Source organism: Protopterus annectens, chromosome 9.part0 (assembly GCF_019279795.1).
Source record: "Protopterus annectens isolate FY-2018-M chromosome 9.part0, PAN1.0, whole genome shotgun sequence".
Taxonomy (NCBI): domain Eukaryota; kingdom Metazoa; phylum Chordata; order Ceratodontiformes; family Protopteridae; genus Protopterus; species Protopterus annectens.
In genome coordinates, this window is record NC_056743.1 from 583,411,721 (window position 1) to 583,436,239 (window position 24,519).

The 24,519-nt window shown below is 42.8% G+C and overlaps 1 protein-coding gene across 2 annotated transcripts in view; it reads right to left on the reverse strand.

Moving 5' to 3' along the window:
* R3HCC1 (R3H domain and coiled-coil containing 1) overlaps window positions 1-24,519 on the reverse strand; it is a 682,694-nt gene that overhangs the window by 225,941 nt on the left and 432,234 nt on the right. For both annotated transcript variants that reach the window (XM_044083119.1, XM_044083120.1), the window contains exon 6: window positions 24,186-24,256. In XM_044083119.1, the coding sequence (XP_043939054.1) occupies window positions 24,186-24,256 (71 nt within the window). The remainder of the gene's footprint in view (window positions 1-24,185; window positions 24,257-24,519) is intronic.

A 24,519-nucleotide genomic window follows, 5' to 3' on the forward strand; every position in this document is an offset into this window, starting at 1 on the left:
AACTGGACAGGTGAAATTCTTTTTTGCAGTTAGGATGTCCAACAGCTCTCTGTCCTAAGCCCTTTCTTATTTAGACTGTATCTTTCAGACAGTACAGTTGTGTACACTTGCCATAAATGTACATGTTCGAGTGGATTCACTGTTGCAGTCCTGACTTGTGGGATTTCCTGCTATGCAAGCCCCTGGCTGACCCGACTACCAGAGTAAAAATCTCCCTCCTCCTTAGGTTGGTGGATGTCCTATCAGACATCAGTATGCATGGGTATATAGGGAGCCAACAGACTCCATATCATCAGTTTTTTCTTGCCCCCCAGAAGGTAGAAGCCCCCATGATGGACAATAAGCAAGGGGTCTAAGACAGAAACTAGGCCAGGAGGGGGGGGACACCCAGGGGTTCCAGTGTCTTGGGAAGATGACAGAAGCAGACTATTACTAGGCAAAATGGGAAGGAGAGAGGGAAAGAAGACTGCAACAGTGAATACACTCGAACATCTACATTTATGGTAAGTGTATAAAACTGTACTATGTTCTTCATGTTCCACTGTTGCAGTCCTGACTTGTGGGATGATTACCAAAGCTATGAGGAGGGTGGAAGGAAGATTATGAAGAGGGAGGACCTGCAGGACTGCAGAGACGAATCCTGCTCTAGACCTCGAAAAGGCTGATAAGTGGTAGTGTTTGGTAAAAGTATGCACAGATGATCTGGTAGCAGCTTCCAAAACATCTTTGGTAGGGACTCCCTTTAGGAAGGCAGCAGAGGTAGCAGCGACCCTAGTAGAGTGAGTCCTGACAGCTTCACGTGGCTTTTTACTGCGATGGCTGTAGCAAAAGGAAATACAGTGAGCAATCCGCTTGGAAACAGGCTGTTTGGAAAATGGCTTCCCTTCAGAGCCAGTGGCAAAGGACATAAGGAAATGGTCTGATTTTCTGAAAGATTTAGTTCAGTCAGGATAGTAGCGGAGTTGCCTATGGACATCCAAGAAATGAAGGATTCTCTCCGCCTGGTTCTAAGAACTGTGGAAGAAGGTGGACAGTTGTATGGCTTGATTCAAAGATGTGTCCATGACCACCTTGGGCATAAAGGATGGGTTAGTCCTGAGGGAAACTCTGTCTGGGTGAAATATGAGAAATGGTTCCACTGCCATGACAGCTTACAGCTCAGATATCCTCCTAGATGACGTGATAGCCAGTAAAAGGGCAGCCTTGCAGGTTAAAAATGTAGGTCTGCAGAAGCCGCCAGTTCCAAAGGGGTAGGATCATTTTTTCCAGAACAAAACCGAGGTCCTGTGAAGGTGTGGGTTGCCTCCTGGGAAGTCTGATATGGATCACTTCCCTAAGGAATTGTTTCAGCTGGGGGTGTGCAAAGATAAGAGGAAGAATACAGGTGTGGGCTGAAATGGCAGAGGTGTGATTTTGATAGAAGAAAAAGGATAGGCCTCTGTCAACCAGGTAATCTAAAATGGCAGAAATACTGGCTGAATAAGGATTGAGGCCTTGCTGCTGGCACCAGATGGAGAATCTTTTCCACTTCGCTGAGTAGGATATTCTAGTAGTGGGCCTTCTGGCCTCGTTGACAGTGTCTTGAGCTTGTTTTTTTAGGGCATGCGTGGAGGTGGATGCTGGAGATTATCCAGGCTGAGAGTCTAATGGTCTGCAGACTGGGATGCACAAACCTCCCCATGTACGGAGTCAGAAGGTCCATTCTCTAAGATAACTGCCATGGATTTTCATTGGTTAAACTTAGTAGCAGAGGATACCAGTGCTACCTGGGCCAGTCTGGGGCTATGAGAATGACACTTGGGCCCTCTTCCCTGATTTTTAGGAGGACTTAAGGAAAAAGAGGCAGGGAAGAAACACAAAAAGGAAAATGTGGGTTCTTTAGTGGCAAAGAGGTCTCTCTGTGGGGCTCCCCATTTCTGGACTATGCTGAGAAACATTTCCTGATGCAGATGCTATTCATGGGAATCCATCAAGTTTCTGCTGAGGTGATCTGCTAGAGTGTTTTGAACACCTGGAAAGTAATGTGCCATAAAGTGCAACCCCAGAGAGTGAGCTGTCTCCCAGATCTGTACAGCTAATTGATACAGAGTGCCTCCTTGTTTATGTACCACATGACTGTGGTGTTGACAGTTTTGACTAGCAGGACCCCTGCTTTCTATTTTTTCTTTGAAAGCTACTAGGCCGAATGAATGTAAAACAGAGCACAACCACCACAGGAGAGTTAATAGGATCCAGTATTTATTAAAACAAACGCTTTCACGTACAACCTCTGCACGCTTCTTCAGATCTCAATACATATAACAAAACCTACCCACTTATATACCTTGCTCAAATACAACCAATTAAGAATCAATTAAAAATCAATCAATTAAATAATTAAGCATCAGTAAATACTTAAGAATTAACTCTATAATATTGTCTTAAAGTAGATGAAAACTATCTTCAAAATACATGCTGGTTTCATAATATAAATATTAAATATACCAGCAAAATTCATAAAATCAATTACATAGAAACATATATAAAAAACATATATAAAACCTATATAAAACTGTATTATACAATATTAATTAAGTCAACAACAAATGAATAAATAAGACATAAATATAAATACTGATGACAATAATATAAATGTACCTCAAATCTATATGAGAGTATTGAAAATATTACATTAAATGGATATTGTTGACTGTTCAATTACGAGCTTCTAAAATAGGTTTGATGCTTATGTGTTGATTCAAACCTGGCTCCACATGAGCTCTTAGCTTAAAAATCCATGAAAGTTCAACATACTCAAGGTAATTCATATTACTGCCCCCCCCCCCCTTAGTGGTTTTATTCACCAAATGTAAAACCCTAAATCTGAAACTATGGTCAACTCGATCACCAACATGTTTCGCGAAGGCATTACGTTGGTCTAACCTTTTCATGTCGTAAACATGGTTATAAATTCTATCTTTTAATTTCCTTGAGGTAAGTCCAACATAAAACACGGGACATTGTGTACAGGTCACTAAATAAATGAGATTTTCGGCATTGCAATTCGCATAGAACCTTGGTGTAAAAACATATTCAAAGGTAGGATGTTTAAAACATTGTTCTCTGACTATATATCCACACATCTTACATTTCTTACAGCTATATGTGCCTAATTTATTTGTTCGATCTATATTGCATAGAATATGAGTATGTTCCTTGCATAAAATCCTTTTAAGGTTTTTACTATTCCTATAAGTAAACATAGGAACGGAGCCTACTATATTCAATATCAGAGGATCAACAATTAGTACTTTCCAATTTTTCTTTATAATATCTACTATCTTGCTGTTATCACTAGTGTATCTTGTCAGGAACCTAACCTGAATATCACGTGAATAGGACTTCCTATTATATGAGCTCATGCTCCTATTCTTATTTCTTACGCCATCAAAAACCATAGCTTGTGTTTCATCTATCATAGTGCTATTATAGCTTCTGTCCTTAAATAACTTTATCATAGCTTTAAATTCATTCCGTTTATCCACAGGATCCTTAGATATTCTACTGATTCTGATAAACTGTCCCCTTACTATATTAGGAAACACAAATCTGGGATGCATGCTGGTATAATGCAGCAATGCATTCTTCCAGCATGGTTTCCTAAACAAGCCTGTAGTAATGTTCCCATTCTCATTTTTAACTATGCTAATATCCAAGAAGTCCACCTGAGTATAAGAATAATTTAGTGTAAATCTTAAGAAACCCGTGGTGGTCTCTAAATAGCAAATAAAAGCTAAAAGCTCTTCAGCACTTCCCTGCCAAAAGAATAGGATATCATCTACAAATCTTCTGTACAGTATCACCTGACTATAAAACGTACTTCCAAACATGAACTCCCTCTCCCAATGATGAACCACCAAATTTGCGTAGGAGTTCGCACATGGAGTACCCATAGCGACTCCCCATTTCTGCATAAACAATTTATCCTTAAATACAAAGATGTTATTAGTTAACACCATCTCTAATAATGTGCAGACAAGTATTTGCTTGTCAATACTGATATCTTCTCCTGCACATAAAGTCTCTCATCGCTTGAACTCCGTAGTCATTCGGAATAGAGGTAAAAAGATTTTTGACATCTAGCGTCACTAATAGAACTGATGAATCAATATTGCCAAGAGTCATCGTAGCGAATTCATCCACTAATTGATAACTATCTCTAAGTATGGTGGGTATCTTTCTGACCAAAGGTCCCAATATACTTTCAATAAAAATAGAAATTTTTTCTGTCACCCATCCATTACCAGCTACTATGGGTCTCATCGGCAAGGGAAAAGTATTTTTATGTACTTTAGGAAACCCTTTTATACAGGGTATAAGGGGATTCTCAACTAAAAAGTAGCTGTAAAGCTCTTGTGTTAACTGCCTACACATCAATAGGTCATAAAGATCATCATATATCCTAGCAACAACCTTCAGGAAGTGTTCATGATTAATCTCACTATATGTAGAGTCATCTTTTAGCATGTTAAACATAGCCGAATTATAGTCGGTAGCATCTAATACCACTATCCCACCCCCCTTATCTGCAGGTTTTATCACCAAATTATAATTTTTAGATAAAGTATCCGGAGAAATCTGTTGCTGTTTACTCAAGTTAAAATACTTGCATCTATATTCAGTGTCAATAAAATATGAATAAAAATCATTTTCACATCGTCTGATGAAACAATCTACATTACTGGGCATTATAGGAACAAAAGAGCTCTTGCGTTTAAAAGTCTGTGTCGATCTAAATTCAGTTTTGCCATCATTAGGAAACATTAGCTTCAATGCAACCATGCGCCCAAAAAGTTTTAAATCAATTAGTAATTCACTTAAGTCACTCAGCTGAGAAGGAATAAAGGAGAGCCCTTTATTCAATAACGTGTAGTCATCAGCATTTAATTCTATATTAGAAAAATTAAAAACCAATTGATTCAGTTCTTGGTTTTCTGTTTCGTACCTTGAGGCTCCCCTGAAAACTTCCATTTTCTGCGGCCCCTGCTGTTCGACCTCGCCCTGGATGTGTCTCGAAACTTCATAGGAAAAGAAAAAAACTGTTCAAAATTCTTATTAGGAGCTTTGGGTCTCGCTCCCAGAATAACATTGCCCTTAGGTTCAACTAATGCCTGTTGATTCGGAGGAGGTGTGGCCGCAACCGGTGAGGTGATCAAGTCAGACCCTTCCGGATGTGACATGATAGGTAATTCTAGTCCATTCACCAGGCTACCACCGTTCTCTTGTGTATCTCTTAAAGGAGTATTGTTCCGTACTACAGAATCATTACCATATCGATTATTTTTATTTTTACCATAAGAACCACGGGCACCATTATAGCCATTTGTCTCCTAATTCTGATGATTCCTCGGCCAAAGAAAGACCTGTCCAGATGAAAAATCCCTATAATCTCATTGCAGCTTCCAATATTTGATTTGCTGCAACTTATCACTATATAGGGCAACTTGTGTATATATGTTATCAAGTCTTTTTTCAAATACATCTCCCTTGAAGCGGGTGCGTAGATCTTTATTCAAAGTCTCTACTGAAAGTGAAAGCGCAGCCTCAATGGGAGTAAAATACTCAATGAGGAGGTTCATATAACTGTAGCTCAGTTCCAAATTCAGCTTTTGTCACTTCTTCAATAGCTCAGGGTGGCTATCACCATAAGTTGGCATGCACAGAACCCTCATGCCGCGCGGTACTAAATTAAAATGTAAACTCGCTTCCATGTGTCTTCTTTGCCACACAAGCCTTTGCAATTTATAAAGATTGTTCTCAAGTTCTTTGGATAAGTCATTAAGTTACCAATATTACCTGTGTGAAAAGATGATGTGACAGGTAAAGATAACTCCAGCGAAAGTAAAGGATTATTCTGAGTATCGAAGATATCATTCCATCTCCGATTAAGGCTGATATTTTCAGGGTTATAGTCGAGTTCGATGCCAGGTATATCCATGTGTGTGACGGCAACCAGTACTAAAAAACCAAAGCAGATGTAGCAAAAAAGAAATACAGCAGCCGTCCAAAGGTCGTAATCCAAACAACGAAGCAGAATGAATGTAAAACAGAGCACGACCACCACAGGAGAGTTAATAGGATCCAGTATTTATTAAAACAAGCGCTTTCACGCGCAACCTCTGCACGCTTCTTCAGGTCTTAATACATATAACAAAACCTACCCATTTATATACCTTGCTCAAATACAACCAATTAAGACTCAATTAAAAATCAATCGATTAAATAATTAAGCATCAGTAAATACTTAAGAATTAACTCTATAATATTGTCTTAAAGTAGATGAAAACTATCTTCAAAATACATGCTGGTTTCATAATATAAATATTAAATATACCAGCAAAATTCATAAAATCAATTACATAGAAACATATATAAAACCTATATAAAGCTACTAGGCCCTTTTAAACTGCCATCAGTTCTATACAGTTTACGTGCTGTCTGTGACCTGAATTTCCCATTTGCTTTGGAATTGGAGGTGTTGGAAATGAGCATCCCATCAGGCTCTCTTTGATGCATCTGTAGTTAAAGTTTGACCCTGAGGGGTGAACCTGAAGGAAAGACCCAGGTTATTTGCACAAGCTTGCACCCACTATGCAAACTCCTCCTTGAGACAAGGGATCAGCTGAATTTCGGTCACCAGGAATTGTGAGTGCTGCTACAACAGATTCTTGAGGTATCACTGGAGTTTCCTCATGTGTAGCCTGGTCAGAGGGATCACGAGGAAACAAGACACCATGTAGCCTAATGCTGTAAGGAACTCCCTGGCAGAGAGACGGTCTCTGCATAATGTTTTTGGAAGTACTGAGTCAGAAAGGAGACTTTTCGGGGGGGGGGGGCTTTTGAAGGGAAGAATCCAGAACAGCCCCTAGGAAATCTATCCCGGTGAACCGGTCAGTGTTGGATTTGTGTAGATTTACGGTGAGCCACAAGGAAGTGAGGAGGTTCTGAGTAAAGGCAGGATCCCTGAGGAGTTTTGACAGACTTGTGGCTTGAATAAGGAAGTCAATCTAGATGAGGATAAACTTGGAACCCCTTGTTCTGAAGACGCTGATCACAGGGGGTAAAGCACTTTGTGAAAGACCTGGCAGAGGCAGACAAGCCAAAGGGCAGTGCAGATAATTAAAAGTGACTGGTACCTGTTCTGAAACACAGAAAGCTTCTGCAGGATTCCTCTATACAGATGTGCAAGTAAGCATCCTTTAGATACAGGCCGACCATTAAGGTCTGAGCAGCTATTACAAGTAGAAGTTTTTGAAGAGTCAACATTTTGAATTTTGGTACCAGCAAGGACTGATTGAGTGTGGACAGGTCTACAACAGGGTAACAAGAGCCTTCCTTTCTGGGTACCAGAAATAGCCTGGAGTAGAACCCCTTTACTCTTTGGTGTTCTGGGACTGGTTCCACTGAGCCCTGTGAGCACAGACTGAGAATCTGAGAAAGGGCCGATGCTCTGTGATTTTGTGGAATATCTGGGAAACCTGACTATCTTAATGGCTCTTTGAAAGTGAGCCTCTAACCTTTTGAGATAATACTCAGAACCCACTTGTCTGGAGTGATGAGGGAGCAGTTTTCTTTGAACAGGGATAGCCTTCCTTCTAGTCTGCCTCCTATCATTTTGGGAGAGGGTGTGGGCAAGGGCAGGGGAATAGGAGAATCATTGCTGCTCTCTGCCAGGACCTTGTGACTCAGGACTCCCCTGCCTGGGCCTTTGTAATTGGTGCTGCCTTTGAGGTCTTTCTCTCCTGGGTTTCCTTTGCCTGCTTTCTGACTGAGAGGGAAAGGACCAGTGTTTAGTGGAAAAATCCCTACTGAACCTAGTAGGATAAACTTGGAGGATGTCTTTATCAGTCTGCACAGATTTTGCTTTATCTTCCATCTTTTTGAGCACAGCCATAGGTTTTGGCCTAAACAGGAAGTCCTTGTCCACGGGTGCATCCAGTAGGTTGAACCTGACATGGTCTGGGAGGGTTTTGCCGCCTAAGCCAAGCATGTCTTCCAATGACAGAACCAAAGACTGCAGCTTGGCTGGAGGTCTCCACAGCATCATAGCCACAGTGTAAAGAGTGTCTAGCCACCTTGGAGCTAGAATGGCAAAGTCCCATAATTCCTTGGAAATATTCTTGTCCTTCAGGGAAGACAGCTTTTGTCTCATTTGATCTAGAATAGTTTGTTGGTATTTGATCATATAAAACTGGCAGTTAAGGGTCCTCATTGCTACTGTAGCAAAAGCATAAACTTTTTCACCAAACCTATCAAGGGCCCTGAATTCTTTATCAGCAGGTAAAGGATTTTTTGAACAGCAGGCATTTGCACCTTTGGGTCCTGGAATGCAACTTCTGGATCAGCAGAAGGATTCTTAAACAGGTATTTGTGTGTCCAGCACTCTTTAGAATATAGAAGTCTTTGATGTATTCAAGAATAAAAAATATGAAGCAGGGCTGGCCCAGGCAGGTTAGGCAATGTTTTGCCAGCCCATTCTTTGTGTCATGGTTTCTTTGAGCTGTGTAATGCTCTTTTATTCTATCCAACAGTCTCCTTGATGTTTTGCCAATACAGAAACTGCAACATTGATTGCAGATGGCTGAGTAAATTACATTGTAAGTGTTGCAATCAAAATGTTGTCAGAGTTCTAGTTTGAAAGCACAATGTGAAAAATGGAAAACATTACAAGCAAGAATGTATTTGCAGGCGACACAATGGTTACATGGGAACTTGCCTGCGGGGTGAGCTAGCTCTGTGGGATGGAGCTGAAGGGGGAGTCCCGGTGCAGCTCGAAGGTATGCCTGAGTGTCCGGGGTTTTTTTTGTAACAACACTGTGGTTTGATCTCTAATCTTCCATGAACTTATCAGGATCTACAACAACGCCGGGCTACAAGTACTCCAAGTCCTGATTAGGCAGGTGATTTTAATAACCTTCTTGATGTCTGCGAACTAAGGTGGTAACTGCTACTCAACTCCAAAACTCCTCCAGGACTCAATAATAACAAACATTACATGCACGTTAAACTTCTACAGATAGTGCTCCATCAGCACCCTCGATTCTACAAGTTTTTGTACTATTTCTACTTCCAGCTAGCCTCGTTCTCCCTACCAGGTATAATGTAATAAGTGTCTTTACCACGACTGGTGACTTTACCTATCTGCACTGTTTCACTGACTCTCACACAGTTAGTTTAATGTAAGCTTGTACTGTAACTATACATGCATGTTCTGACTGGCTCCTAATCTCCTTCACTGATTAGTTAAGTACTTGTCCTATTCATTATTTGATTGGTTCTTCCATAATACTGAACTGTTATTTCTGGCTGGTCCACTAAGTCTCTCAATGATTTGACTATTACCTTCTTTTGCATTGCTTGACTGGCTCTAATACTACACTGTCCTTGGTATAAAACCACAGATCTTTTGAAATGTTTTATTCACTTTCTGATGACGTTATGTAACAATAAAGGATGACAGCATTAAAAGTTAAACGGTTCTTTGTGTCTGGTTGCTCTTCCACATCCCTAGAAGTTTTTTCCAGTTTCTGCATTTTTTTCCTTTGCATATATATGTATACACACATATATATATATATATATATATATTTATATATATATATATATATATATATGTGTGTGTGTGTGTGCGCGCGAGTGTGTGTATGTATATAGATGGGTACACACACATACATACACAGACGCACATATATTTGTGCCTATATGAACACACACGTGAACAGATTATGAGCCAAATGTCAGAATTAAAAAGTCAGTTTCTGTGAAGTATCCCATAGCTCATGTGTAACAGAATTCTGAGTTATTAAAGAAAATGCTATTGGAAAATTCTGTGGAAATGATTCATTTGCCTTACATGTCTAAGCCATTAAAAAAACATGGGAATTACAATATGTAAAAAAAAAGCAATAAGTCTAACAGTATTAGAAAAAATATCTGGATATTTTGCGAGTTAAACGGCTCTGTGGATGAGAGTAAAACAGTGCATACCACCCACCTTAACCAGGCCAAGGCATCTAACACAATCCCACACTCTGGTATTATAAATAAACTCACAAAACTGGGTATAAATCCCTATGTCATAAGATGGATAGCCAAATGGCTCATGGGTAGGACACATAGTTAAAGTGGGTGAATCCAGATCCAGCAAAAGCCCTGTTACTAGTGGTGTGCCACCGGGCTTAGTGCTGGGACCACTCCTGTTCGGAATACACTTCTCTGAAGTCAAAGCAAATGTGGAAGGCCTCTGGATGACAAAGTCTGCTGACAACTGCAAGCTGGGGGCAAACACTAAATCCCCCAAAGATGCAGACATCATTTAGGAGAGTCTAAATCAGAAAAATGATCGGTGCCAGAACTATGGCCTGAAACTAAATGTGAAAAAATGCATAACCATACCCTTTGGAAAGCCAAAGACCCTTGCAAATGAGAACATTAATAGAACAGCCCTAAGAGAAGACTCAGAGGTAAAAGATCTAGGTACACAGATAGATAGTAGCCTGAACTTTCAATGCCATGTGTCCACAATGGCGAGGAAGCCGTTCTGTGTGGCAGAGCTTATAATTAAAGGTATGGCATCCAGATCCAAGGAAGTTATAGTCCCACTCTATTTAGCCCTCATCAATCCAATAACTAAGTACAATGTGCCATTTGGCATGTACTTGACTAGGCACTTACATAAGCTGGAGTGATCTAAGAGGTTCCTCACGCGCACAAAAAAAAAAAAAAAAAAATACAAAGTGTTAACAACATGAAAATCCCCATCTCTGTACTCTTGTCTACTACCAACTATTAAGGGGGTGACCTATGCCTGACCTACAAGGCACTCACAAATCCAAGCCCTGATGGAGCTGCTACACATCCACAAGACAACATAAGGAGTCACCTGATCTAGGGATCTAAACCTAATCAATGACTCGAACAAAATATGCAAGATTATCCCTTATTTGGACCAGGCTTCCTAGTCACGTTAAACAAAGCCCTTCCCTAGCCCTCTTCAAATGCAATATGGATCAATGGATGGAGAATTGCAAATACATACCTGGGGCAGTGCCTATGTCCTTTATGGAGAGGGGCAATCTGTAAAATACTCAAGACATATGCACAGATCTACACCTTCTGCTTGTCCCTAGGGCCACACATTGGGTAAAATCGGGTTAACACTGGCTAGGCTTGTAAGGGCTCTTAAGGTATTAGCTTAGTAATTACCTATGAAATATATGACACCATTCTAGCACCATCATGAATTAGGTCTGCCTTACAAAATATGTAAATTTAAAATGGAGGAAGTTATTCAGACATTTAATGGTCCTCATCAAATACGGTTTTATATTTTTATCAAAATAATTTAGATACTTTATAAATATGTGACTGCCTGAATATCGAAATTATATTATTATTTGCAGTGTCAAAAGCAGCACATTACTGAACAAGAGAAGTACTTACCTATACAAGAATGTGTATGATTTACCTTCATTTTTTGGAGATAAGTCTAGACTTTATAGTTCATCATCTGCAAGGTCACACTAGCTTCCTGTGACAAAAGCATAGACAATTCTTTTTCATGAAGATTAGAAGCTTGTTTGGTTTAAATCAGAATAGGAAACAGCAGCACTAATACAAAAAAATGTTTAGAAAAATACTGCTTTCTAAAATTAACCCACAAGGAATCAGTGTACTGCTAACTTATATGATTTCATTAGTAAAATGTAGTCACCCCAAAATAAAAAGGGTTTTGTTATAAAAAATTATCATTCATTGTGCTTGGTTTGCAAATGAAATGTCTGCATGGCATAACATCAAATGTTTATAGTAAAAGTCTTTGTGAATATTCATACAATATCACAAGAGAGCAATGAATTGTTTTCTTCTACACTGAGGAGACCTAGGGTAGGGCAAAACCTGGTTTGCTAAAAACAGGGTAGTTGTCTATCAGTTTCTGACAATAATTCTCAATATGGGTCATGCTGCTCAATGCTAGAAGTCTAAATCTCAAGATACACTCACTCGAAGCACTCCTCAAAATGGAGAATGGAGAACATCGACATTTGTGCTGTAACGGAGACCTGGTTTAAAGTGGCAGAAAGCACACCTGCGATACCAGGCTAAAACTCATTCCACACCTTTTGGCCCTGAAACATGGACTGAAGCTCCAAAGACGGTGGTGCCTCCATATTCATAAAGTACATGCATACCTCCAGACTAGCAGCCCAACATAACGCATCTGAGATACTTCAGGTACAACTAACACTGGGGTAAGACAGCGATCCAGGTCATAGCCTGCTATAGGTCCCCAACCATGTCCCTAGACTGTCACTCCATGTTTCTAAGCACCCTGGAATCTATCAAGGTCAAACCCAATACACTCTTACTAGGAGACTTCAACTACCCCTCCGTCAACTGGGAAAACTACTCAAGCACCAATACACTGGCCCAATGCTTCCTGGAATTCATTAATTCCAATGCCCTGGACCAGCTCATTCTGACCCCCACTACAGGAAGAAACATCCTTGACCTGGTTATTACTAACATGGGCGACCATTGTTCTACACCAGTAGTCAATCCCTCCCTCGTCATATCCCATCATAAACTAATTACCATGGAAATCCACATCTCACCCACACTCCCCACAAAGGTAACCACCTTGAAAAACTTCTCCTAAGTTAACTTTGGACTTCTACACACAGAGGTGGCTAACTTCATGGCACCTATGCCAATGGAAAATAGCTGCATGACTGCCAAATCATATACCAATGCACTGTACAAACATGTACATAAATGCATGGAACTAGCTATACCTAACAGAAAAAAGATGCTCTCCTCCAAAAAAAGGAAGTCAATCTGGTGGTCCCCTGCCATTAATAAACTTTACAACAGTAGGAAGAAGCTGTTGCAGAAAAAGGTGAAGTCCCAAGACTGGAAAAACTCCTTTATTAGCCTCAACAAAAAGTTGAGATCCCTCATCAAATCCTCTAAAGCCAGTTATGAAGGCAGAATTGCGGCAGACACTATAAACAATCACAAAGCTTTCTATAGCTATATCAAGAACCTCCACGGTAATACCCAGATTTGTTCTGAGTTACTGCACTATGGTACCTCTTACACTGAACCAACAGATATTGCCAGCATACTGGGCAACAGATTCCGTGCCAACTTTACCACCCTCCAAAGGACCAATCACAATTCCGGAAGAATGCTAGGCACCAAGCATTACTGCACCACAGGTTAAAATTGCATTGTCCAAGGCCAAGAATACAGCTTCCATGGGACCCGATAATATCCCTGGCTGTGTTCTTCATAAACCACAAAGTGAACTGGTACCACATCTTTGTGCCCTGTTCAGTCACAGCCTCACCTGAGGCTTTGTCCCTACCGAATGGCGCATTGCTACAGTCATCCCTCTCCATAAAAGGGGATCGACTACAGACCCTGGGAATTATCTCCCCATTAGCTTGACAAGTCTGACATGCAAAGCTATGAAGTGCATCATCATGGACCTGATTAACAAAGATATAGAGAATCTCCAAACGCTAGACCCCACGCAATTAGGCTTTGTGAAAGGGAGATAATGCCTGCTCAACCTGGTTGATTTCTTTGAGTCAGTCAGCAGGGTTGTGGATGAAGTTAAGGCAGTGAATACAGCCTACCTCGATCTGGCCAAGGCCTCTGACACCATTCCTAACTCAGGAATTATTGATAAACTCACCAAACTAGGCATCAACCCATATATCATTAGGTGGGTTGCAAATTGGCTCACAGAGAGAACACACAGTGTGAAAGTAGCAGACTCCAAGTCAGACTGCCAACCAGTCACAAGTGAAGTCCCACAGGGATCGGTCCTGGGTCCTCTTCTCTTCCACATCTACTTCTCAGAAGTCCAGGCCAACACAAAGGGACTCCGGCTGACCAAGTTCGCAGACAACTGCAAGCTGGGAGCCATTATTAACTCCCCAAGTGATGCAGACATCCTACAGAAAGGCCTCACTGAGACCAATGACTGTTGTGAAACCATGGCCTTAAGCTTAATACCAAAAAACGCACTGCCACTCCCTTTGGTAAAAACTCAGTTCCCCACTAATTACCACATTGATGGGAGCCCAATGAACACTGAAGGAGTTATAAGAGATCTGGGGACGCAGGTTGAAAGCAACCCTCTCCTTTGACCACCACACTGCCACTGTGGTCAGAAAGCCCTTCTATGTGCAACATCTCATTACTAAGGGTTTTGCATCCAGGAAGAAAGAGATCATCATCTCTCTCTCTCTACTCTTCTCTCATTAGACCAATCATCGAGTATAATGCCCCATTTGGCAAGCACCTCACTAAACAGCTGCAACAGCTGGAGAGGCCACAGAAGTACCTCGTGAAGAGGATCCTAGGCATTAAACACATATCCTACATGGACAGACTCAAAAGACTCCAGCTATTCTCTGTCTCATATTGCCTACTTAAGAGGCGATCTCTTCTTGGCTTACAAAATCATGTGTGACCCAGCTCTGTAAGTAATGCTACATCTAAAGAAATCCCAATCCCTCCACACAACACAATCCAGAGACCTCAACCTCACCTATGAATTACCACAATCAACAGAACATGCTGAAGGGAGTGGTTCCTCACCCAGACACTGCCCATGCTCTGGAATAGACTTCCCATACATGTGAAGCAGAGCACCTCACTGTCCCTGTTCTAGAGAAATCTTGATGAGTGGATGGGTAATAGAAGGTTCACCACAGGGATCACTCCAGTGGCTCTACTTGATACAGGCACTGGGAACTAACGTTGGGCGACACAATGCCAGAGCACTTCTATGGGCTAGGCTTGTAAAAGCTCCAGGGCCATTAGCCTAGTACACACCTATGAACCTATATATAAAGGCCTTAGTAGACTCTCTGCCATGCTTTGATTTCTAAAGACAGAAGCTTCACTTACCCATTATCAACACGCTGACTACAAATCTTTATTAACAACAGAGTAAACTTGCAAGCATACAGATCTACTTCTTACTGAGAAATTCCTCTACAAAATGCAACATTATTCAACCAGTATGCAGTCTGTTCAAATATACTGAGTGGACTGCAGCAGAACAAACTCCAAGAACAACTGCCTATTAGTTACTCTGTAAAAAGAAAGATATGATGGGTTAAGAAGTAGGTCATGTTCTTCCTTCAACCAAGAAAAAAAACACCAGCAAATTCCCAACAAAAAAGAAAGTACAGTTGTGTACACTTACCATAAATGTAGATGTTCGAGTGTATTCACTGTTGCAGTCATTACATTTGGGTAATCCTGCTGGCAGGTTGCCCTCAGCCAGCCTGAATTCCAAAGTCTTGGGTCCTGCGTCGGCTGCTGTCGCCCCTTCCTTGACGTCAGGTCGTAAGGGGTATAAAAGAAGGAGCCGACACCATTTTCTTTAGTTTTTCTTGCCCCAGATGTCAGGTGTCCCCCAAAAGGGTTGCCAAAATTTAGATATGTATAATTACATGCACCAATATAAAATTTTACCTTCATCTACAAGCAAATACACCACATAGATTGTATGAATCAGAGAAGGAAAGATAGATCATCTGAAGAAGTCTGCCTTGAGCAGACGAAAGCGCTCATTTGTAACGTTTTACAATAAAGGAGAACTACATTCCAGTGGAACAGAAGACTTTTTTTCCAAGTAGAATCTAAGCTGTCTGTGTACGTCCAATGCAGAATTCTCTCCCCCTTGTTCTGTGGATTTGGATAAAAGGTTGGTAGGTGAATAGTTTGGTTGAGAGCCACACTGGACACCACCTTAGGCATAAATGTTGGGTATGTCCCTCAGAGAGACCCTGTCTGGATAAAAAATGATAAAAGGTTCCACAGCCGTGAGTGCCTGTAGCTCTGAAACTCGTCTTGCAGAAGTCATTACTAGTAGCAGAGCTGTTTTCCAAGATAAAAACTTTATATCAGCAGTAGCAGCTGGCTCAAAAGGAGGCTGGGTGAGTTGTTCCAAGACATAGTTGAGGTCTCATGCAGGCATTGGTGAGCTCCCTGGAGGTCTTAGATTTTTGGCTCCTCTGAGGTACTGCTTTAATAAGGGATGAGAAAAGATTGGTGGCTCTACACTGTAATGAGCCGAAATGGCAGAGGCATGAATTTTAATAGATGAAAAAGATAGGCCTTTGTCCAGCATCTCAGTTAAGTATTGCAAAATCTGAGGAATATTTGGCACAGCTGTATCAGTTCCTTGTGCCTGGTTCCAAGCACAGAATCTCTTCCATTTTCCAGCATAAGATTTTCTAGTACTATGCCTTCTGGCTTCCAAAATGACATCCATCACAGCTTTACTGAGAGGTGCGTTTTGTATGACTAAATTATTCACCATGCTGTCAGGTTTAAAGTTCTGAGTTGTCTGTGCAGGATCTGACTTGTTTTGCTGGGACAGTAGGTGAGGTATTTGAGATAAGGTCCAAGCTGGGCATTGAGCCAAGCTCCTTAATATTGGATACCAGTACTGGCGGGGCCAGTCTGGGGCAATCAGTATCATCTTTGGCTTCTCCTGTCTGACCTTTAGGAGTACCTTGGGGAGGAGAGGCAGAGGGGGAAATGCATATACCGATAGGTTTTTCCAGCTGAAATATAGGGCGTCCACTTTCCATGCTTGTCTGTGATAAATCCTTGTGAAGAATCTTTTTAGTTGGTAGTTGTGAGGGGAGGCAAATAGATCTATGTCCGGGCAACCCCATTTCCTTGTTATCATGCTGAAGACTTGTGGATCCAGGTGCCACTCGTGGAGATCCATGAGGTTTCTGCTTAGTCTGCCAGAGTATTTTTCCTTCCTGGCAGGAATTGTGCCTGCAGATGTACTTGGTAAGTCAATGCCGTGTCCCACAAATTCATGGCTAGTCTGCAAAAGGGGTAAAAATGTGTGCCCCCCCTGCTTGTTTATATACCACATTACCGTGGTGTTGTCTGTCTTTATCAGTAGTTGTCCTGGATGAAGTAGGTCCTTGAAGGCTGTCAGGGCATTTTGAACTGCTAGCATCTCTTTTTGATTGATATGTAGATGCATTTGGTTTGAGGTCCATGTGCCCTGAATGCATCTTCCTGCCATGTGGTTTCCCCAGGCATAATGGCTCTTGGGTTTGTTTCTTTGCTTTGGAAGGTGCTTTAGTCTTTGCCTTTGAAGCTGAAGTTGGTCTGATGTAAAGATGTTTAGGTCTGAATACACCCTCAGAAGCCGGTGCCTGCTCAGCGGCTCCAGACCCATCTGAAGGGATAATATCCGAGGCTCCAATACCTTGAGTTTCCAATGGCATGGCCGACTCCACGTGAAAGTCGGTAGCGGCCTGCGACTCTAAAGTAGCGGGTGTCAGGGGCTGCAAAAGCGCCTCACTGAGAACCGGCGACTGGCTTAGGAGAAGCTTCGCCGTCGGGTTTTGGCCTCGGTTGTCTATCCCTTTCCTTTTCTTTGCGTTTTTTGTGAACTCCGGTAGCCGGGTGGCTATCTGACGACATTTCTGGATAATTAAACTGGCGTCCAAAATAGTTTAAAGCAAAATCATACTGACGCTTAATAGTGCGTTGGTTAAATCTAGCACAAAACCGACAACCAGAAACGTTGTGATCAGAGCCTAGGCAAAGAATACAGTAAGAATTAAAATCCTTATGAGATATTTGCTTCCCACAAGAAATACAATTATTAACTTTGTCTGACATCAGTCTGGAGCAAGAAAAAAGTTTCCCCAATGGGGTACTTAACTTTATTGAAGACTTCGGATCTGCAACTCGAACATGAAAATCTCAGGAGTCGGCCGACCGGCACTTGCGAACTGCTTCTGCTTCGGGCACCGCGCAGCAAGAAAGACTGAAGAAAATGGCATTGGCTGCTTCTTTTATACCCCTGACAACCTGACGTCAGGGAAGGGGTGACAGCAGCCGACGGAGGACCCAAGACTTTGGAATTCAGGCCGGCTGAGGGCAACCTGCCAGCAGGATTACCCAAATGTAATGACTGCAACAGTGAAACACGAAGAACATCTTCTAATGCAGGAAGTCACAGAGTCAAACAGTTACTGCAGTAAAGAAGTTTCTAACCTGGAAATCAGGACCACCCAGACACACTCTGCTGGTCACTACAAGGGTGCATGATGCCATATAGAAGACAGCAAAGGATATTAAGCGACTATCTCTTGATCTTTGTGAAGACTTACACAGAGAATGAGGAAAGTACAGTTGTGTACACTCATCATAAATGTAGATGTTCGAGTGAATTCACTGTTGCAGTCATCACCTGTGGGGTTATCTCTGCTGTGGTAGCCCTCGGTCGGCCTGATTACCAGAGTCAATGTTTTTGTGCACTGGCTGCCGTCGCTTGTAGTCTGGCGTCAGGTCGTCAGTGCTATAAAGCAAGGCAGCCGACGTCATTACATCAGTTTTCCTTGCCTTAACCCGTCAGAAGAACAAGGGAAAAGAGAGAAGTGGTCCTGGTGGCTAAAAGCCACCATAAGAAGCTTGTGTCTCCCTAGGGAAGATGTTAAATGGGGGATGGAGGGAGGGAAACCAGGACTGCAACAGTGAATACACTCGAACATCTACATTTATGGTAAGTATACACAACTGTACTATGTTCTTCGTTTTTCACTGTTGCAGTCATCACCTGTGGGAGGATTCCCAAAGCTGAGGAAAGGGGTGGAAGGATAGGTTGAGTCCTAGGAACAGGTCAGGAGGCCCTGCAGAATTGCAGAGGCAAACACGGACCTAGACTTAGAAAAGAGAGGTAGGTGGTAATGCTTTGTAAAGATATGGACACAGGTCCAGGTGGCCGCTTCCAAGATGTCCCTGGTAGATACTCCTCTGAGGAAGGCAGTGGAAGTGGAGGTTGCCCTAGTGGAGTGGGTACAGACACACTTAGGGATGGGTTTCCCATGTAGTATGTAGCAAAAATGGATACAGTGTGAAATCCATTTGGAGATGGGCTTCCCCTCTGCCCCTGGGGCAAAGCTTACAAGAAGCTGGTCTGTTTTTCTGAATGGCTTAGTATGGTCCAGATAGTATCTGAGTTGTCTGTGCACATCTAGTGAGTGTAGAATTCTTTCCTCCTTGTTTTGAGGGTTGGGAAAGCAGGTGGGAAGGTGGATGGCCTGGTTACGGGTCATATCAGATACCACCTTGGGCATAAAGGAAGGGTTAGTCCTCGGGGAGACTCTGTCTGCATGGAAAATGATGAAATGGCTCAAAAGCCATGAGAGCTTGAAGTTCCGAGACCCTTCTGGCTGAGGTGATAGTTGTAGGAAGGTAGTCTTCCTTCCACGAGAGGTATTTCAATTCTGCCGAAGTGGCCGGTTTGAAAGGGGTAAGGTTAGTTTTTCTAACACATAATTCAGGTCCTAGGGTGGCGTCGGAGACCTTCTGGGAGGTCTGATAAAAGAAGCCCCTCTGAGGAATTGCTTAATCAAAGGATGAGAGAAGAGGGGTGGGTCTGAATCGTAATGGGCAGAGATGGCCAATGCATGGATTTTAATAGAGGAGAAAGAGAGGCCACTATTGAGCAACTCTGCTAGGCAATCCAGGATGAGAGGGATAGAAGGTTGGGAGGTACTGCTCCTTTTTGATTGTTTCCAGGAGCAGAATCTTTTTCATTTTCCTGCATATGATTTTCTTGTGCTGGGCCTTCTGGCCTCTGTGATGATGTCCAGGACTTGTTTGCTTAACAGGGACACCATGTTAGTTTTTAGTGTATAAGCCATGCTGAAAGTTTGAGAGTCTGTAGGACTGGGTGCAGTACCTTCCCCCTCACCTGGGTCAAGAGGTCTGACATCAGGGGAAGCAGCTTTGGGGTTGTAAGGTCAGACTGCGTAATAAGCAGTACCAATGCTATCTGGGTCAATTTGGAGCAAGGAGGATGGCCTTTGGTCTTTCCTCTCTTATTTTGATCAGAACCTTGGGAATAAGGGGTACAGGAGGGTATGCGTACACAAAGAGTGAGCTCCAGGGGAAGGTCAAGGCATCCACCTTCCATACTAGGAGGTGATACTCCCTGGTACAGAACTTGCGCAGCTGGTGGTTGAGGTACGAGGCAAAGAGGTCCACTTCTGGGGTCCCCCAGTCCTGGGTGATTTGCAGAAAGACTTCTTTGTGGAGCTGCCATTAGTGGGGATCCAGTAAGTTTCTGCTTAGGTGGTCCGCCAGTGTGTTATTGATCCCTGGTGAGCATTGGGCAATTAGGTGTAGCCCCATGGAGGTGGCTGTAAGCCAGAGACTCATGGTTAACCTGCACACGGGGTAAGATGGGGTGCCCCTCTGCTTGTTGGCGTACCACATTACTGTGGTGTTGTCTGTTTTTATAAGGAGGACCTCTGGCCTGAGATGGGGTTGGAAGGAAGTCAGAGCCTTTTGCACTTCCATCATTTCTTTCTGGCTGATGTGCAAGTGAAATTGCTGGGCATTCCAAAGGCCTTGGGTACACCTGCCTGCTAGGTGAGTGCCCCAAGCAATGTCTGAGGCGCCGGTGGTGATGGTCTGGCCAGAAGGGCAGAGGATGAAGGGAAGACCCTTGTTCATGGCACAGGCCTCTGCCCACCAGAGAAATTCAACCCTTATACAAGGGATCAGAGGGAGAGTGGTCTCTAGGGACAGAGTGTGCTGACACCAAAGGTTCATTAAGTACCAATGAAGTTTTCTCATGTGAAGCCTGGCGAGAGGGATGAGAAGGACGCAAGATGCCATGTATCCCAGGGCTTGCAGAAAGTTCCTTGCAGTGAGGTGACTTCTGGAAGCTAGCTGGGTGAAGTAGAAAGGCAGGAAGCTCTGCTTTTCTGGGACTATGAAGGTCATTTGGGTTGCTGTGTCTAACACAGCTCCCAGGAAAACAATTTTTCTGGTGGGGTTTTGCTTTGATTTTTTTTTTTTCTCGTTGATGGTGAACCCTAGGGAAGTTAAGATTGATTTGACAAAGAGAAGGTCCTGCAGCAACTTTTCTTTGCACTCTGCCTGAATGAGGCAGTCATCCAAGTAAGGGTAAATCTGTACATTTCTCTGTCTGCAGGATGCTATAGCCAGGGCCAAACATTTGGTGAATACTCTGGGAGCAGTAGAAAAGCCAAAGGGCAGTGCAGAGAACTGAAAGTGTTGATAGCCTGCACTGAAGCGCAGGAATTTTCTGCAAGATTCCCTGATGGGGATGAGGAGGTAGGCATCTTTTAGGTCTAGTGTCACAAGCCAGGCATTTTGTGCAATCATAGGCAGGAGTTGCTGCAAGGTTAGCATTTTGAATCTGGGGACCACCAAGAAGGTGTTCAGTTTGGATAAATCTAGGATGGGGTGCCAAGTGCCCTCTTTTCTGGGAACAAGGAATAGTCTGGAGTAAAAACCTTTTCCTGTTTGATCTGGAGGGACATGTTCTACTGCCCCCTGGGATATTAAGAGTTTGGACCTGTTTCAATGCCTCTGCCCACTGGTTTGGGGGGAGGTCTGGGTACCCTCTTGGAATAGGGAGTTCACTGAAGGAGAATCTGTATCCCTGAGAAATGATTTTTTAAGACCCACAAGTCCTTGATTATAGAGACCCAATTGTCCTTGAAAAGGGTGAGCCTTCCTCCTAGTTTTTGATGAGTGAAAGGAGGGTAAAGGGAGGAGGGAGAGTCATTGCGAGTACTTGGCCTAGAACTCCCTGCCTTAGAGAGGGAAGTGGTCCATTGTTTGCTTGTTTGCTGGCCCTGGGATAGGGGCCTGGATGGCCTGTCCCTGCGGGGCTTACCTTGGCCCTGTTTGCTAGGTGCAGGGAGGGCCCAGTGCTTAGAGGGGAATTTTCCTGCTGAATCTGGGAGGCTGAATGTGAAAGAAATCTTTTACTGTTTGCATAGATTTTGCTTTGTCTTCCATCTTTTTAAGCACCTCTTCTGGTTTTTCCCCAAACAGTCGTTCCTTATCTAGGGGTGCATCAATAGGTTTAGACTTGACATGATCAGGGAGAGATTGTTCCTTCAGCCATGCATGTCCCCTAATAACAGATCCTGTCACTGCTGCCCTGCTAGAGGCCTCTAGGGCGTCATATCCACATTGTAATGAGTGTTTGGCCACTAGAAAGCACAGTGTAGTAATCTTCTGTTATAATTGTTCCAAAGTGTGTTGTTGATAGTTTAACATATGGAACTGACAATTGAGTGCTCTGACAGCTAAGGTTGCAGAGGTCTATTCTTTCTTACCCCACTTGTCCAGAGCTCTGGAGTCTTTGTCAGAAAAAAAAGCATTCTTTTCAGAACTAGTCTTAGCTCCTTTGGGTCCCCTGTGTAATGACCTCAGGGTCTGCAGCAGGATTCCTGTACAGCTATTTGTGAGAATCTGATACTCTGTAGTACCTGTCAGGTTTAGTTGGAGCAGGAGGCAGAGCATCAGGGGCTAAGCTGGATTCATGGAAAATATCATCCACCACTTCCAAAATAGATGGGATGGCCAGGGGTCTGTGCTGGGGGAGGGTCCAGAAACTCTCTAAGTCGTTTCTTTGACTGTGGGAAGTCTTGAGATTCCCACTGAAAATGTTCCTTGAGGGAGTGAAGGGTTTCCCCAAAGAAGAGATTCTCTATAGGGGAGGCAGAAAGAATGGATTTCTCTGCATCTGAATCCTTATAAACAGTTAAGGGATGTTGCTCCTCTTCAAAAGCAGAATAATCAGATTCCTTAGACTGTTGGTCTGTCATAATTTCTGGAGAAGAATGCCTTTGCCTTTTTGGAGTGGGGGCCTGAGTACCTCAGATAAGGGAGATGAGATCTTCCATCATTTTAAGCATTTGAGCTTAGGGTGGGGGAGCAGTAGCAAGATGGTGGCTAGAAGCAGAGTTCCTAGGAGTGGCCTGACTTCTATGCCTAAGAGAATCCATCGGTCTCTGAGAAGCAGTAGTCAGATGCAAAGATGTCGGTTTTTGTCTAGAATCGGTAGTGCAAACTGCCACCTTGGAAGCCGGTGCCTGCATCATGGATCCAGACCCAACCGAGGCAGAGACAGCCAAAGGCTCGGAAGACAAAGTGGATTTCTGCGGCATACCGAACTCCGAAAGGGTCTCAGCAGAGGCCTGCATAGAAAGCGAGTCGGACATCGCTGAATTCCGGAGAACTGCCGACTTGCTTAGCGGTAGCGTCGGAAGGCATAGCCTTGTGAGGCCTTTCTCTATCTTTACCTCTACGTTTTTTCAGAATGTCGACAGACTGTTGGCCGATGGACGGCATATAGGAATTCGAAGAAGGAACATGAAAATAACTGTCTACAAAAAGAGCTCTATGGCGAATCGTTCTCACATTAAAGAGGGCATGGAACTGGCAATGAGGGACGTTGTGGTCTGAGCCTAAACAAGTGATGCAGTAAGAATGAAAGTCTTGGTGTGGGATCTGCTTTCCACAGGCGAGACAATTGTTAACTTTTTCGGACATCGGTTAGAGCAAGAAAAAAGGGTCCCCAACGGGGTACTTAGCTTTAGATATTTTCTGCTGAAATTCAGCTTCTGGTAGCGACCGACTGGCACTCGTGCTAACTGCTTCTGCTACAGGTTCCACAGCAAGAAAGACTGATGTAATGACGTTGGCTGCCTTGCTTTATAACACTGATGAACTGACGTCAGACTACAGGCGAAGGCAGCTGATGCACAAAAACATTGACTCTGGTATTGGGGTAGACAGAAGGGATAACCCACAGGTGATGACTGCAACAGTGAAACATGAAGAACATCAGGCCCTGCCACATCACCCACCAAGAACATGCACCAGCAACTTCAAACAGGGTAGCTATCATATGAAATACCACATTCAGAAGTGATTACAGTTCAGGAATCTCTACAACAAATCAAGAATTCATGGCCTCTAAGATGTCCATCTCAGCTATCCAGCACTTCATTCTTCCCGTAAAATTACTCACAAAGTAACCATTAACAAATCCAAGGCAATATTTGTTGGAGGTAAAAGTAGGCCGAAATACCCAAAGGAAATCCAAACAGACAGTGGAAGAAAAAGAAATTCCACCTGAACGAAACTGAAGGCTAGAGTCACACCCAAGACAATGACTCACAAAATCGAAAGTATTAAGTACTGCAACACCACAGTCAAGTAAAAATGAACAGTGTAAGATGAAATGGTACAGTGTAGCTGCCTGAACACTACACACACAAAGACACACACACATGTACAATACATACCTGCAGACTCAGTAGGGAACATTCCCAGGGCATGAGTCTCATCCACCCAGTGTAGTTCAAATCCTTCATCTCTAGAAGACAAACACTATATTAACGTTCTTAGACCTTTCTCAAATGAAAAACAACAGGCATAAATAAAAAGTATACATTTATTTTATTTATTTATTTGCAGTTGGTTTACCAGGAAAGTCCATTGGGCCAATAAAAACCCATTTTCAATGGAGTCATAGGGAGAAAAGCTCCAAAACAAAGGTTACAAAAAGATTACAGCAGTTTACAATTTCAATCATTTGTAGGTTAAAGACAAAGCTTTAAAACAGTGGTAACAAAAAGA